The sequence below is a fragment of the Hippocampus guttulatus genome, chromosome 10, assembly GCF_054856545.1.
Source record: "Hippocampus guttulatus isolate MCC_2025c chromosome 10, RoL_Hgut_1.0, whole genome shotgun sequence".
Classification (NCBI taxonomy): domain Eukaryota; kingdom Metazoa; phylum Chordata; class Actinopteri; order Syngnathiformes; family Syngnathidae; genus Hippocampus; species Hippocampus guttulatus.
Window position 1 is genome coordinate 1,444,144 of NC_141270.1, and position 15,750 is coordinate 1,459,893.

General features: G+C 50.0%; 2 protein-coding genes across 4 annotated transcripts; one reads left to right on the forward strand and one right to left on the reverse strand.

Moving 5' to 3' along the window:
* Positions 1-1,305: 1,305 nt before the first annotated feature.
* On the reverse strand, positions 1,306-4,578 carry LOC147198813 (uncharacterized). The gene has a single exon (XM_086122083.1). It carries the CDS (start codon positions 4,147-4,149, stop codon positions 2,944-2,946), a length of 1,206 nt encoding a protein of 401 aa, XP_085978209.1. The 5' UTR covers positions 4,150-4,578; the 3' UTR covers positions 1,306-2,943.
* Positions 4,579-8,550: 3,972 nt separating this feature from the next.
* Positions 8,551-13,171, forward strand: acyp2 (acylphosphatase 2, muscle type). Of its 3 annotated transcripts, XR_015102053.1 has the most exons (6): positions 8,551-9,450; positions 11,249-11,507; positions 11,640-11,656; positions 11,721-11,830; positions 12,239-12,370; positions 12,925-13,171. XR_015102053.1 is itself a non-coding variant. In XM_086122084.1 (5 exons), exons 2-5 carry the CDS (start codon positions 11,450-11,452, stop codon positions 13,037-13,039), a joined length of 300 nt encoding a protein of 99 aa, XP_085978210.1. In that variant the 5' UTR covers positions 8,551-9,450; positions 11,249-11,449; the 3' UTR covers positions 13,040-13,171. The 3 variants fall into 3 exon arrangements, 2 of the variants coding, with proteins under 2 accessions (XP_085978210.1, XP_085978211.1); XM_086122084.1 differs by lacking the exon at positions 12,239-12,370; XM_086122085.1 differs by having other exon boundaries at positions 12,239-13,045.
* The last annotated feature ends 2,579 nt before the right edge of the window (positions 13,172-15,750 follow it).

Below are 15,750 nucleotides of genomic sequence, written 5' to 3' on the forward strand. Positions count from 1 at the left end.
CTGCGCCAGCTAGCTTCTCCCTCCCCAAATTTGCGATACGATGCAGTCCAATCCATCTTTATTGATATTGCGCTTTCACAAACGCTGCAACAAAGTGCTTGGCGAGCCTTCAAGAACATTGGAACAAAACAATTCATCGACCACAACAAAACTGGCGGGAGCGTTCCTGTCGAAAAAACATGCCCCAAACGCAGCAGACTCCAAAGCCAATGCATCCTAGATGCACAGAACAAAAGTTCAGCAGCCAAATTGCACACAAAGACGCAAACAACCCTTGCGATTGTTAAAAAAAGAAAAAAAAATCGGAGAATTCATCCGATTTTTATTTTTATTTTTGCTTTTGCTGTCATTTTTTTGCTTTGCTTTTGCATTGTCGCTGCCCATAATAATGTTTGATTCCAAAACAATGAAATAACACAAATTTGTGCAAAGCCACGTTTTCATTTGTTTCTGCCATTTATAAAATAAACAAAATTGACACAAAATAACAATAATATTAAATAAAATGTTGGACTAATTATTGCTTCCACTACATTCAACACATTTAGATCATGATGTCTTCATTTATTCATTTACTTATGGACAGCATTATGTGATATATGAGGAGTAATTATTATTATTATTATTATCATTATTATTGCATATCATGCAAGGAAATTAAAAGTGCTTCTCTGAAAAGAGGAGTTGAACGTTTTTTGATCAACGAATTCCTCATTTCCATGTGCGGCAACAGTTTCCAGTTGACCAGAAATGGAAATTGCTGATTTCCAAGCAGCATAACGGTCAGGGTTTCTTGGGAATTCCCAGACAACACCCGTTGTCGCATGGAGCCATCTTTCAGCCACTGAGAAATGAGACGGGAACTTAATATGTCCCAAAAGTTGTGATGTACAAGAAAAGGCCGGCAAATGTCAGGTTGAATCTTCACTCAATAGCATTTGATATTTTTATCATAAAATTCATTTATGACCTTTGTCAGAATTAAAATAATAATAATAATAATACAACAAATAGTCAGGCAAACACACACACACACACACACACACACACACACACAAACATGATGTGCATGCACCACACTTCATTTGAAAGTAATTAGAAAAAAAAGGATGTTTATTTTGATGTCATGGAATGAACGTTTTGAAAGTAAATGTTTGTGTGGAAATTTTTGAAATGATCCTCTTGAAATATGATTTAATATTCTCGCACGCACACCAAAAAAAAAAACTTCCAAAATTCTTCATACATAAATCAAAGGGGCAAAAAAAAATAGCACATTATCAATTCGGCAATCAGACAATCAAGTGAGTTGTTCCTTTTTAATCAAGCTGAGTTTGTCCAGAGGAAAAAAAAAAACAACAACAAATGAGACATTTAAAATAAAATAAAAACGTCACAGAGCAAAATTAACCCTAACCACAAAAGTGCCAAGAAAAAAAAAAGAATAATCTAAGATTGTGATGAGTTCCATTAGAGAAATCAAAGACATAGATCAACACTTGGTGCTTTTGACTTTCAGGATGTCATTTTGGAATTTCAGTTTCGCCCAAAATGTTGTGACCACATTAAGAAAAAAAAAAAGCATCATCATCATAAGAAGCCAATTCAAAATTGTCGAGATGATTTGTTGTGCATTGACGGGCCAACTCAAGCGTTCTGATTTTCTTCATTTCCACATCTTGGCTTGCAAACGTTTCTGTGCAAACACGACCACAAACTTAGTCAGGAAAATGTCCCCTAAATCACATCACATACCCACAACTCGTCTGTTTGCTCTTCAGGGGAGGATACATACAAGTTAATTCAACATGACCAGTAGTTCAAGTGTAAAAAGAACCAAAGCAAATAATTAACGTCCTCTTGATGCACATTTCAAAACTAACAACTCCAAATTGAAAACAAAACATTTCCAAAACACGAAACTCTTCAAAACAAGCATACCATATGCCGACCCTATCGCGTTTCCGTGGCAACGCAGCCATGTCAGGTCATGAGATGAGATTCTGTGTGTGTGTGTGTGTGTGTGTGTGTGATGCTCAGGTAAAAAATAGTCAGTGATGAGTCGAAAATACGATATATATATATATATATACACTGTATATTATATATAATATGTAGATGAATATATGTATATATATATATACTGTATATATATAATGTGTGTGTGTGTGTATATATCTATATATATTTATATATAGATATATGTATATTCATATATAGATATAGAGATGTATATATGTACATTTTCTTTTTTTTTTTAGTTCAGCTACCATCAGTGAACATGTTTGCGCACACACACACACACACACACACACACGCGCGTGCGCGCGCTTTGCGTATTCCAGAAGAGAAACGAAAAGGATTTCTTTTGCTGAATTTCCCACACACACGATGAATTTTGTTGTGAACTTATGAATTCTGTAAATTTGCATTTATTATTATTATTATTAGCATTATTTGAGGCATATTGACCTGAGATTTCAACAAAAAGAAAGATGGTTCCTCTCTTTCAACCCCTGATTGTCTTCGCACATTTAAGGCTTACTTCTGAGTGTGATCATGAATAATAGTGTTGGGGGAAAAAAAAACAATTCCTGCCCAAAAATTGTCTGCTGCAAATCTTGTGAATAAATAATAAATGTTTGTCCGCATCATCATTACACGCACATTTGAGACGTTTTACATTACAATAAATACAAAAGGTCCTCATAAATAAGAAAGACGTGGATATAAATATACTTTAGTGTTGTTTGTTGTTGTGCAAGCAACTTTGTCCCTTTTTTCCCCGCAATAAAAAGTTCCAGATCAATCACTGGAGGGCACAACCAACTTCCTTGTCGCATATACTTTGAAATCTAGCTTTATCTCTTCTTCTTTTGTGTCGCTCTGCTTCGGCCTCCGCAGGCGGTGAACAAACGAGTGAGGAAGGATGAGCTTGGCCTTTCAGTTTAGGAAAGCGTTGGGGGCGACCCTCTTCTGGTGGCCCAGCACGCCGGGGAAGGCCGCCGCCGCCGACACGCCGGACTGCGAGAAGGCCGCCGCCGCCGCCGCCGCCGCCGCCGCCGAGCTGCTCCTCAGCGAGTCCGACAACAGCGGGTGAGAGGGCGGGGGAGGGGGCGGGGGGCTGCCGCCGCCGCTCGCCAGCGCTCCGAAGCCGGCGGCGCCTTGCTGCAAGTGCGGCGGCGGGCCCTGCTGGCTCCCGGATGAGACGAAGTAGCCGGCCGCCGCCGCCGCCGGAGCCTGCGCCGACAGCAGGCCGACGCCGTACGAGTTGGTCAGGCCGCCCTGCAGCACCGTGCGGCTCAGGTCCCCGTTGGCCAGCTGCTCGACGCACGGCAGCAGCGAGCCGTAGCCGGCCGCCTGGCCGAGGAAGCCCGCGGACGAGGCTCCGTTGTAATGCGGGTGCGGGTGCGGGTGCGAGTGCGGGTGCGGGTGGTGCAGGGAGAGGAAGGGCGAGATCTGCCAGTAGAGCGGGTTGGACGGCCGCTCGTTGACGCCGACGCCGCCCAGGCCGAGCGGGGCGAAGCGCAGGCCGCGCTTGATGGCCAGCTTGCCGCGCGACGTGGCCGAGCGCCGGCGCAGCTTGCCCGTGGTGCCGCCGATGAAGACGTCGTCGCTGCTGGGGTCCAGCATCCAGTAGTTGCCCTTGCCCGGGTCGTCGTAGTGGCGCGGCACCTTGACGAAGCACTTGTTGAGCGACAGGTTGTGGCGGATGGAGTTCTGCCAGCCCTGCTTGTGCTCGCGGTAGAAGGGGAAGTTCTTCATGATGAACTCGTAGATGCCGTTGAGCGTCAGGCGCTTCTCGGGGCTCTGGCGGATGGCCATCATGATCAGCGCGTTGTACGAGAACGGCGGCTTGTCGTACTTGCCGTTCTTCGCCGCCGACGACGGGCCACCGCCGCCGCCGCCCTCGCCCTCCTGCTCCGTCGCCTCGCCGCCCTCCCGCAGCGCCTTGTCCGGCTCCGAGCCCCCCGCCCCCGCCGGACCCTGCGGCGACCTCTCCGCCTCCGACCCCGGGGAAAGAGGCTCGTGCAGCGGCGTGCCGGAAGCGCAAGAGTCGCCGCGGGCTTCGCACTTCGTGGACGGCAGCAGGAGGCTTTTGATGCTGAACGACGACGAACATCGCACCGGCTCCTTGGCCTCCTCCATGCCGCGCCCCCTCCCCCAAATCGGACAAACAAAAACAAACAAAAACTTTGCCGCGCGAGGCGAGCCGCGCGAGCCCGCTTCTACGCACCACCACCGCCACAACAAAAGTCCCGTCCCGTCCCGTCCGTTGCTGTCCTGGCGGGAAACTACTGAGTGACAGCCACGGGAGAAAGGCGCGCGACCGGATGAGAGAAAGAAACGGGGGGAGAGAGAGAGAGAGAGAGAGCGCGCGAGAGACGGAGAGAAACGAGTAATTAAGGAGGAGCTTCAGCAACAACTTCTCTTTTCTTCTTTTGCTTTTTCTTCTTCTGTGCGTCTCCTGGCGCACCCCCCCTAGAAAGTCCAACGTGCGTGACGTCGACGGGGCCGCGCTCCTGCGTAAAGCGCGTGCCCGTCGGCCGGCTTTGTTTTCTCAAGCACAATCATCATGTGGGCAAACACCGCGCGTGCACGACCCCTGTGCGCTCATGCGTGTGTTTGGGTGGGGTGGGGGCAACACGCAAGCGCGGGCGCGCAAACATCACACATGTACACCGGGGATGCGTGGTCGATGCTGGGAAGTTGGCGCCTCTCTTTGGCAGAAGCTGGTACTGCACATCATTTGCGTGAGCACGTTGACGCTCAACAATCCCCCCCCCCCCCCTATGAATTCAAAACAAATGTTTTTGGTCCCACATACACTGACCACCCCCTCCACTATATTTCATACTTATTTTATTTTTATTTTTTTATTGACCGTATCTCTCACAATCGCCCATATTTTTTTCATGAAGCAAATTTTAATTTAAAAAAATACTATATTTCGTCCAGAAAAAAAATTCAATCAGATAATATTCCGTAAGGAATTGTATACAGACGGAAAAAAAGTTGAGCATATTGGTAGGATTGAGTCCGCCCAAAATTGTATGACGTTTTTTTTTTTCTCACCCCCCTCCCCTTATGTCAGTTGTACTGAGCGCCAGTTGTGATTACCGCCTGTGCCCGCTGTCAGTCCAATCTTCACGTGGACTTATTGGAGCCCAAAACATGGCGCCCGCCTCATCTTGCGTTCAAAAAAATAATAATCAAGTCTGATTCATTTGTTCATGCTCTGTAACTTGTACGTGCACGTTCGCTCATCATTGCTGTTTGTTTGCACTCGTTCCACATTGTGTATGACAACACCGCTCAAATCCAGATTACACACACACACACACACACCGGTGTGGTGTATTAAATCTGTGCTGCCTGTGTGTGTTTGAGACAGATGGTGTTTCTGTTTAACTGGATGTGAGCCCCCAACAAAAGCTGTGGATGGACCCCATTCACAATTATGATACCACACGCACGCGCAGAGTCTTTTGAATTCTGCGTTCGTCAAATGGGAGCAGATGAGGGTACGTGTCCTCAAAGTTAGACTACGAGAGAAGGATGCAAGTGTGAGTACTCGTTAAGTCAGGGAAGCAACGCAGCTAAGAAAAAAAATTGAGGCGGCTGGTTGAATCTGAAACTTCAGGGGTGGGCGAGGCACTCCAGACGCACGAGCATTTGGATGCAAGGCCTTAAAAAAAAAATGTGCTCAAGAAATTGCGCTTTGCTTTGACTGCTGTGCAGTCGGCGCACGTGCAAAAGCAGAAACGGGAAGAAACTCGTCACGCTTTAGTGCTCAAACGTAGAAGGCGAACGGTCGGAGGCCATGTTGAGCTGAGCCACTTTTTCCACCAGCCGATGTTTCCAAAACATCAGCGGCACGTTGAAGACAGTCCAGTCCGGCTGGGAGCTCCTTTCACGCGGACCGTGTCCGGGCCCCATTGAGAGCCCAAGGACCTTCTGCGCCTTCGGGACCGCATCAAACTTGAAGGGAACAAGGCGTCACACCAGTTGCAAAACGTTTCGCAAACTATCATCCCAAAACAGTTGAAGGTTCATGTGGAAATAAATGTCTTCGACATTCTGCAGAGAAGAAGACAAGCGTTGCTCCCAAGTCTGCCAAATTGAGAGAAGGAAGACCAAATGTGGCCTGGAAATCATGTAAATTCAAGCCGTTGTCCTCGCTCTCAACTGAGAAAGATTCATTCAAGTGCTGGACCGGAAGAGCGCCCGCTGAGCGGAAAGCCAAGCGAGTCTTGTCAGTCAGCATTTATATTTTTTTTTTCGGTCCACTTGGACCTGTAAAGTTGTCTGCGTGACTGACCGGTCAGAACAGATACGGGCCTTGCTGGCCTTTGGGCTTGGATTTTATTTGCCAGCCTAATCAGGATATCATCGTCGTCATTTTTATTTTCTTAGCGACGTGGCCGTTTGCTCCGTGTGAATTTGTTGCCCCGCTTGCGCAAAGACCAGTTCTCTTAGCTTGCCAGCAGTTTCAGCTGCCACCAAAACGGGCCGGCGCGAGCGTGTACGCCGCCGCCCAGTTGAGGTGCTGTCATCCCCTCGCCCGTGGCAAAAGGGGAGCTTTCCTTTTTGCTGAGAGCTGTGATGACAAACCAAACCGTTCCCTTGTAATTCATCCATTCTCAAAATTCCCGTGGAAAGTTCCCCATTTGGACTATTTGCCAGACTCGCTTCCTGTGGGAATTTACCAGAAACTTTCTGTAAAAAAAAAAAAAACTCTGCCACTCCCTAAGCAGCTGTGATTCTTGACAACAAGTTGGAGGCTTTGTCATGCACATCCTTGCACACGTTTTCCAACGTGACGCTGATGGAAAGCGACGCGACCTCCTCGCCGGTTCCCAAGGTCGCGCCTTCATCTTCCGCTTCCTGGATGTCCCGCACCGAGGTCCCCCAATTCCTGGAAAAACCTTGCGTGACGAGACGTGACAGACGGCGCCGCTCGTCTTCTCAAGCATACGCCGCCGCTCGCCAAGCCTTCCAACTCCGCAAATGACCTCTGCCCTCTCCGCTCCGAAGGGCCGTGCGCTGGTGGTCGTCTCAGAGGACGGACGGACGGACGGACGGATGACCGAGGGCCTGCCGACTCCAGGTAGCAAGCATGCGTGTCTGCGCCGCCTTTCCGAGCGACTCTTATCAAATATGACAGCATCATCAAACACGATGACGATCATGTGCGCGCTTGTGTCTTCCACATGGGGGGGCGGGGGGGGGCACTGAGGTCTTTATGTCACAGCCCACCGAAGAACCCATCCATCCATTTTCGAACCCGCCTCTCCTCAGGAGGGTCACGGGTGTTGCCGGAGCCTCTCCCGGCCGTCTTCCAGCAGTGGGCGGGGGACACCCTGAACCGGTTGCCAACGCGTAGACCCAACGATTATTCGTGCTCGCACTCACACCTGGGCACAATTTTAGAGTGTTCCGTTAACCTGCCGTGCATGCTTTTGGAACGTGGGGAGGAAACCGGAGCACCCGCAAAAAAAAAACCACGCAGGCACACGGGGTGAAACTCGCTCTTCATTTTTTTTTTTGTTTAGGTTCCATTTGATTTCGTCCCCTCGTGCACCCTTTTTTGTCTCCGCCTGTCTTTGCGAACACTTTGTGGAATTCCTGCATTTTAGCGCACAGTCTTGGTCAGCCAGCCCCCAAAGCCAGCTTGACTTGGCACCGCCCAAATTTTTTTGACAAGCCTATGGGGAGGGAGGGGGGGGGGGTCTTGCCAGGAAGTGGGCCTGTTAGCATTTCCAGATCCTTTTGCCCATTTCCGACGATCCTCATTGACCGTTTGTTCCGATCGCTACCAAATTGCCATCGCAAGTTACTGGGCGGATTGTCCACGCCGGCGAATTCTTGATGACTCGCCGGCAAAAACGGGAACGAGTCCGTCAAAGGGTTTGTCCTGAAGGAAAATTCCCAGACTCTCTGCTTTTCCTTCCCACTCGGTCTCCTCCCATCGAGACGTCCCGGCCGCCCGGCGTGGACCCGTCGCCGCTTTTCTTCTTATTACGTCGACGTCGCAGCGCCGACGTTCCATGAAAAAAAAAAAAAAGGTTCGACTAAATCAGGCTGACTCGTCGCCCGCTTTGAGGTCATGCGGAGTTTAGGGCTAAGAATAGAACTGTATGTTCCAGGACAACCCCCCCCCCCCCACCCACTACATGTTCGGCTCCCTCCCCCCCACAACACACCACACACTTGCAACACGCAACCCCCCGCCAGGCTTCACCCACACACAGTCGCGCGCACACACACACTGCATGGAGGCGTCATCAACAGAGTGGGGGGGTTGACGGGGGGGGGGGGGGGGGAGTAACGTCAGGTTGAATGGCCACTCACGCCACGGGCGCAGAAGCGTCCGTTACAAATCAAAACACGGGGCGGATTCGTTCTGGGATGTTGCGCGCGCGCTGCGTTGGGGGTGCTCACACACTGACCTAGATTGGCGCACGTGCGCTTTGACAGCTTGTGAATGAGCGAGCGGCTCTTCCGGTGACGGGGGGGGGGGGGGGGGCGCGCTCCACCGCCGAGCCTGGGAGGAGCGACTGCTCCACTCAAGTCAGGAGGACTTTCTAACTTGCCGGGGGCGGGTGGCCTGGGACCGCCGCTGATTTTTCACAAGCAGGTGGACCTCGAGCCTCAACGCAATCTGACCGCCATGGGATTGCGTCATCGGGAGAAGATTTGGATCGGGAACGAGACGTTGGCGCCCAGCCCCTCGTTCGCACGCGCCACGCCTCTTCTGCGTGTGTGTGTGTATTGTACGTGCGCGGGTGTTGGTGGGCGGCCTGGAACACGCCGGGGTGGCGCCGCGCGTTCCTCGTGGGCCTCCGTCCAGCTTTAATCCAAAGTAGATTAATGGGTCAGTTAGGCAAGTTCACGCAGGGTTCAAGTGAAGGTTCACGCAGAGTTCAGCTCACACTCGCACGCTGGACGGCGACGCGGCGGAATCGCTGGGCCGGACACGTGAACGGGGAACGCCCCCGCTGACGAGGAAACGCGCGACTTGGAAAACAGACAAACCAAGATCGGGGGAAGGCGAGATACACGCACGCAGTCAAGCGTGAACGCAAAGCTACACCCTGCTCCTCCCTCCTGCCTGCTTTTTGGGGTCCACCGCCACCTCGCACACGTGACACGCCCGACTCGTTGACTCATTCAAGTTGGCAGCGCTTTCACGGCAACCGCAGGACCCTAATTAGCATCGTGGGTCGCCATGAGCCACCAAACAACCCCCACCTGACATTTGTCACGGGAGCTGCCCGCCCGCCGCCAGCAGGCCTCACACTGAACTTAACCTCAAGCCGTACAACTTGTAAATCGTCTCGTTGACGTGAACCTGCCTCCACGCAGTTGCTCCGCCCACGACTCGGAAGCCGGACCGGGTGAAGATTCGGAGCAGTGCGAAACGCCGGCACAGCGAAGACACCAAAGGTAAGCGGAGCCGCGTTACATTTTGTTCGCCGCGCAGTTTTGCCATGCGTTTCACCAATTCATTTGCACGTCATTGACGCGTGCGTGCGCTGCTGCTTCTGTCGGGGGAAATCGAATCCATGATGTCATGTCGCCCCGCTTTGGAATTCGGCTTTTTGGAAAGTCCAAGTGCAGCCACCTACACGCAGTGGAGGGTGCCCACCAACAAAGGTTTTCTCCTCCCTGCCCCCTCCCTACTCTGAGCTATGCTTCTGCTCACCTCGTCTCAACGCCCTGGTTGTCACGGTAACCAAAGCCGCCATTGGCCCATTGAGAGCAAGCACAGGTCGGTCACCGCCCCTAAAACGAGCCAATTAAAAGGACGGCAAGAAATAGGCTGAAATGATGAAGGCCACTGACATTTCTTTTTTTTGTTTGTTTTTTGAAGTGTTGAAGAAAATAAAATATTTCTTTGTTTTAACCATGAAACTGCGCAACCCCAATTGTCCATGAATTGACACAAAATGTCTTCCACGAGCACATTGAAATGTTGATTCCGTACCAGGACGAAAATGAGATTGACTGTCACATTGCCTGCACACACACACACACACACACGCACGCCTAATGCGCGCATGTGAGTGCTTACGCTCATCCTCTGTGCTCAGCTGTGTGTGCGCGCGCGCGCGTGTGTGCATTTACACTTGGTTGAGCCTTCTGTTCGGCGCGCAGTCCCTCTCAGTGAGCTGCGTTTTTAGGTCGCAGTGTTCTTTCTGCTGCGCGCGCGCACACACACACAAGCGCGCGCAGTTACGCAGCAACGTCAGGGGAAGATGCTGTGTGCTACGAGGCGCTTTGGCTGGATGGGGGTTGCTGTTACGCGCCCGTGTGTGTGTGTGTGTGTGTGCGTGTGTGTGTGTGTGTGTGTGTGTGTGTGTGTGTGTGTGTGTGTGTGTGTGTAAAAGTAGTCCCAGAGGTCTTGTCATGCATGTGGACCCAAACCAAAGCTGAGAGGCTGTGTGTGTGTGTGTGTGTGTGTGTGTGTGTGTGTGTGTGTGTGTGTGTGTTTTGCCGCAGGGCTCAAAGCTTCCACTGCTGCGTAACATGTCGAGTCCTTTTAGTAATGTCACCCCACACAAACGCGCACACACACACGCGCGCGCGCGCGGACACACATGATGCGAACATGAACATTGGAAACATTGTCGAAGGAAAACAAAAAGGCCAAAACGGAACTTTTGACTTCGACTGATCTCTCTAGTCATATTTATTTTAATGCTTGTCATTAAAAGCGGGAAAGGAAAAAAAATGGTGTAACATTTTAAAATAACAGTCTTGTGCAAATTTCCCTTGTGGATGAATCAATTATCACCGACGCGCAGATAGTGTACATCCAAGAGCGAACACACAGAAACACTCGGCAATCCGCACGCTTGCACACACTCACAGAGAAACAAAACCACGGACACACACGCACGCGAGCGCTTTAAATTGAACAGTTCACATTTGTAATTCACTTCATGACGATGGGAACGAGGATGCGTTGTCATGACGACAAGCTTTTGGCATTCGGGCGTTTGACGCGGTTTCAGTGGGGCCGTGCTGCCATCTAGCGGCACGACGAAGCAACGAAAACATTTGCGCTTCCCCAAACAGAACCGAGTCCATCCAAATACGCCATCGAGAATTCCAAGGAAACCCGGATCACGAAATATTTCGTAGTTGGACTGAACATGACGTTATTGCCTGCGTCAACGTCGTGACGGTCTTTCGGGAGCTACAAACGATTTGGAATGATTTCTCTCCCTCCCTAAAACAGAGCCAGTGTTTGGTGTCGTCATTGTGGAGCCGAGTGGACATGCTTGCACTCTTGAAGGACTCCAAAGACCACCCGCACTAGAGGGAGCGGTGACGCTCGCGCCCCGCACGCGCACGCCCGCAGACGCGCGCGCGCACGCAGCACAGCCGGGGAGCCCCGTCTTCTTCGTCTTGCTCGACGTCTTTCCTCTTTGCCGGCCACATGTCAACAGGAAGGAAGCTGCTGTCCGTCGACTTTGAAGTCTTCGGACGTGTTCAAGGTTCGGCGGCCAAGTGTGTCTCTGTCTCGTCTGTCTGCGCGTGCGAGACGTGAGCTGCTTCTTAATTTAGCAACGAGTGTTGACATGGTTGTCGCCGAGGGGGAACCTTTGCGTCTTGTTGTTTGTTTGCAGGCGTTTGCTTCAGAATGGTGAGTTGAGCTCATCTCAGGCTCTCTTGACTGGAACTTTCTGACGTCATCGCTCGCTTGACAGTACACGGAGCAGGAGGCGGCGCGGGTGGGCGTGACGGGCTGGGTGAAGAACACCGGCGGCGGGACGGTGGTCGGCCAGCTGCAAGGGCCCGCGGACGCCGTGGACCACATGTGAGCGCCGCGCACGCGCACCACACGCCGCAAGTGCACGCGAGCACGCTCGACTCCTGCTTCACGCTGCCGCCAGATGGCGCTCCTCGCCTTGTTTTGGCTATGGGAATGCACCAATCGTGCAAGCTATTTGACCGAGGTGAGGTGTTTCACTCATGTGATGTCTCAGTTCGAACGCTAGAGGGCACTATGTTAGAGGAGTACCCAGAGCAGACGAGAGACTAAAAGAGAGACTATGCTGTCAATCAGTACTCAGATTTTTTTTTTTTTTAATGCTCCGATTCTGCACATTGAGTGCAAATGATAGAAACGTGAAGTCCACCTCTCATCGTCTTGTTTCTGCGTCTGATTAATCTAAAACCATCTTTTGCTTTTTTTTATGTGTCTGTGTGGCGTTCACACACTCAGTCATTTTCTTCCTGTTGACCTCGCCTTGGTCCACGGTGACCTTGCTTCCTGCCGAGCCTGAGAGCCAGCTGGGGGCTTCGGGGAAGTTCAGCGGACGTCGGGGTTCATGGGGGCGATGCTGGAAAAGAGCTGGTATTTCTTCCCCCAGAAAGTACAACTTTGTTGTGCCGACAATCACGTTCAAAACCGAAATGAAGCAAAAGGAATGTGGGCAAAGTGTAACACTGCGCATGGTTGAGCAGCTAGTGTGTAAACGGCAGGAGGAGGAGGAGTCAACTTGCTCTACTCTTTGGATTCATGCTTTTGGTTTTGCAGATGTTGTTGATGAGGAAAACCACCTTCGGTTAAATCCTACAAGCACCCAGTGCCCGCTGTTCGTGTGTGTGTGTGTGTGTGCGGGCGCACACGTACGGATCATCTAGTGGGTCAAGCTACCCGGTTGTGCGTCGACCAATCAGAGAGGAGCGGCTGCTGCTGCGCTGCCGCCAATACCAACCGCACTCGAAGCCCTGATCCTGCACAATCTCCTATAATCACACGCACATGCACGCGCACACACTTACTGTACGCACGCACATACTCATCGCAAAATGACACATCCGACGTATGACGGAAAGGTTTTTATTTTCCCAGCAGTCCGTGTGTAGCTAATGTCTTATATTGTGTTCGTGTGTGTGTGTGTTCAGGAAGATGTGGCTGAGCAAGAAGGGCAGCCCGAGCAGTCACATCACGAGGACGTCGTTCAGTAACGAGCGGACGCTGGCGGCCTTGGAGATGAGCGGCTTCAGCACTCGCTTCTGACAAGCGATCGCCACCTGAGTGACGGGTCGCCTCCCATTTGCTCCGTGCGCCTCTCCTCATCTTCTCGTTTGTCTTCTCACTTTAATTACTTTGCCACCAATCAAGCGCGCCATTAAAGAACGACCAAATGGCTTTCGGGTTCTCCCGACTTTTTCTGTAAAGGTGTCAGTGACTGTGGTGACGTCAGAATGCAGCTCATTTACATAACCCCCGCCCCCAGCGGGACTTCATCAGCTAATGAATGACTCGGCAGCTAGGCTGGACCAAGGTCCACGGTGACTCCAGCTCCACGGTCGTAGTAAAGGCAAAAGGTAAGCAGAGCTGCAATGTTTGTCCAGATGCGCCTTTCCGTCTGGTCAAGCTCGACAAACGGATGCAACGGAACACTTTGCTTACGACCATACGGTGCCTTTCAATCCGCTACGGTAACGCAATTGACAAGCTACCCAAGCTAGCATCAATGATGCGGTACGTCGAAACCTTTACACATCTTATACTTGAACACCAACAATATCAAAATACTCACAGGCGTCTATTCTTTATCCTCTGTGAAGATTGACTTCAGAGGACCACTGCAGGTTCGTTCAAATCTACTTGTACGATGTCTGTGTATAAAGGGCCCCCCAGTGCAAAGAAATAAGTCCAAATGTGTCTTGACCATGTCCACGGTCCATGTTGAAGATGCGATTGATGAGTTTGCTGGACGCTAAGTGTGGTGAGCGTGACCTGTGATGTCATCACCTCTGACCGCCTCTCATGTTCTTATGTAACAAGTCACATGACCTGCCCCCGCAACTTTGTTCAATTCACAGCAAGAGCCGCCGCCATGGTGACAGAAAGCCTGACACAGCAGCGTGTGTGCGTGTGAGTGTGCAGTCTTCCTGTGAATTGTGGAGGCCTTATCGTCATGGTAACCCTCTGTGAAAGCTTTACACAGTCACAAGAGAGGAGAGGTGTGTGTGTGTGTGTGTGTGTGTGTGTGTGTGTGTGTGCGTGCGCGCGCGTCCGTCCATGAGATGAAATGCAGTCCGATAGCTAATGCTAATTTGAACCTATGCCGCAGTCCTTTAGCAACAGATTATTTTGTCATTTTATGTTAAGTGTACTTTTGATGGCGGCGCGGGCACCCGCAGCGGCTCCTCTTGTTGTCAGTTGTCTGTTTAAGAGGGAGGAAATTTCATGTGGACAGACAATTGCAGTGCTCACAATCACAGCATCTTTCTCCTCTGCATAGACTGACTGTTTGTGGCACAGTTGAAATGTCTCGTAGTGGTCCCTGGTGGCCAAGGTGGGCAGACCGCAATGAGCATTGTGACAATCGTTTTTATTCTTGTCTTTCAATACTTTTCCAGTTATGTCTGGTTTTTCTTTAGTCTTTTTCTTTGTGCTTCCTTGTGGTCTTTTGCCTTTTTTGTGTTTTTTAGAGCAGATTTTTTCCTTTTTTTTCTTTTTGTCATTTTCCTTCCTTTGCCCTTGGTTCCGTGTAAAATTTTCGCAACCACTATTACTGCCAAAGCAGTGCAAATTTGCCCAGAGTGGGACTAATATGATGTCATGTAAGAGAAGCTTGGATGTCCTCAAGTCTTCGCCGATATTCCAGAGCTCATCCGGAGATCTGCATGTGGTATAAACACCTCCAAATATATCAGCACCCACTGCGCGCCAGCTCCCCCCACCCAATAGGAAGCTCCTCTTTCAGTGCGAGCTGCCACACTGCAAGCCCCCCCCCCCCCCCCCCCCGCCAAAGCTCCCTTGACTTCCTCTTCTCCTTCCTCTCCCAGCAACAACTTTGGCATCCCAGCACCATCTCCATGGAAACCAGCCTCTCTCTATCACAAATGTTTGACACTCCAACTCCTCCGTGCGGCCTTCTACATGTCTGCTTGCTGCCCACACACACACACACACTACCTGAGTGTGTGGGCACTGACAATGGTTGCTGAGCAACAGGTTGACATTCAAGCAACTTTACACTTGAGTTTTCATAAAGGGTGTCTTTACAAGTCTTATTATAAATATTTCCCATGTTGTATGGTTATGAAATTCCTGACCTAACATCATAAAAGTGTTTTTTCTTTTTCACAGTTTACAGCCCTATCTATACAAAGTGACAAACAGGAAGTGATGTTATGGCTACAAGGGGATCGCTTCAATACTGTGTGACACACACACACAAACACACACACATGCATTCATTCAGGTCACGTCATCCAGAACACAAAAAAGTGACACTGCAATAATGTGTGACAGTCACATGGCTTTCTTTTTTTGTCTCTTTTACCCTTTTTTATTTTAATTCACATTTAATTTTCCTTTGTTCCTTTTTGTCCTTTTGCTTTTGGTCTTTTCTTTATTTGGTATCTTTTTCCTATTCTTTCCCCTTCATGACTTTTGACTTTTTAGATCTTTTGATATTTTTTACCTTTTTTAATTTTTGTGTATCCTTTTTGGGGCTGGAGCTTTTCGCTTTGCGTTTGCTGTTTTTGTCATTTTTAATTATTCCCTTTTCTTATTGCCTTTTTTCTTTTTCTACTTATTTTTTCGCCTTCATTTTTTTTTTCTTTTACATCCGAAAGCCAAAATGAGATCTTGAATACTGTACACAAAAGTATGGAAGTCCTACAGTCCCTGAATGCATCACGAGAAACAAGGAATACAGTACCATCAAGTTCGCTTGTTTATGTAGCTGGGTTGTTTGAAGTGTGTGCGTG

Bases quoted from the DNA above. Each gene is read 5' to 3' on its own strand.
- LOC147198813 (XM_086122083.1), bottom strand. From the start codon at position 4,149: ATGGAGGAGGCCAAGGAGCCGGTGCGATGTTCGTCGTCGTTCAGCATC.
- acyp2 (XM_086122084.1), top strand. From the start codon at position 11,450: ATGTCAACAGGAAGGAAGCTGCTGTCCGTCGACTTTGAAGTCTTCGGA. The intron at 11,831-12,924 runs GTGAGCGCCGCG...GTGTGTGTTCAG, and splicing joins GCGGACGCCGTGGACCACAT to GAAGATGTGGCTGAGCAAGA.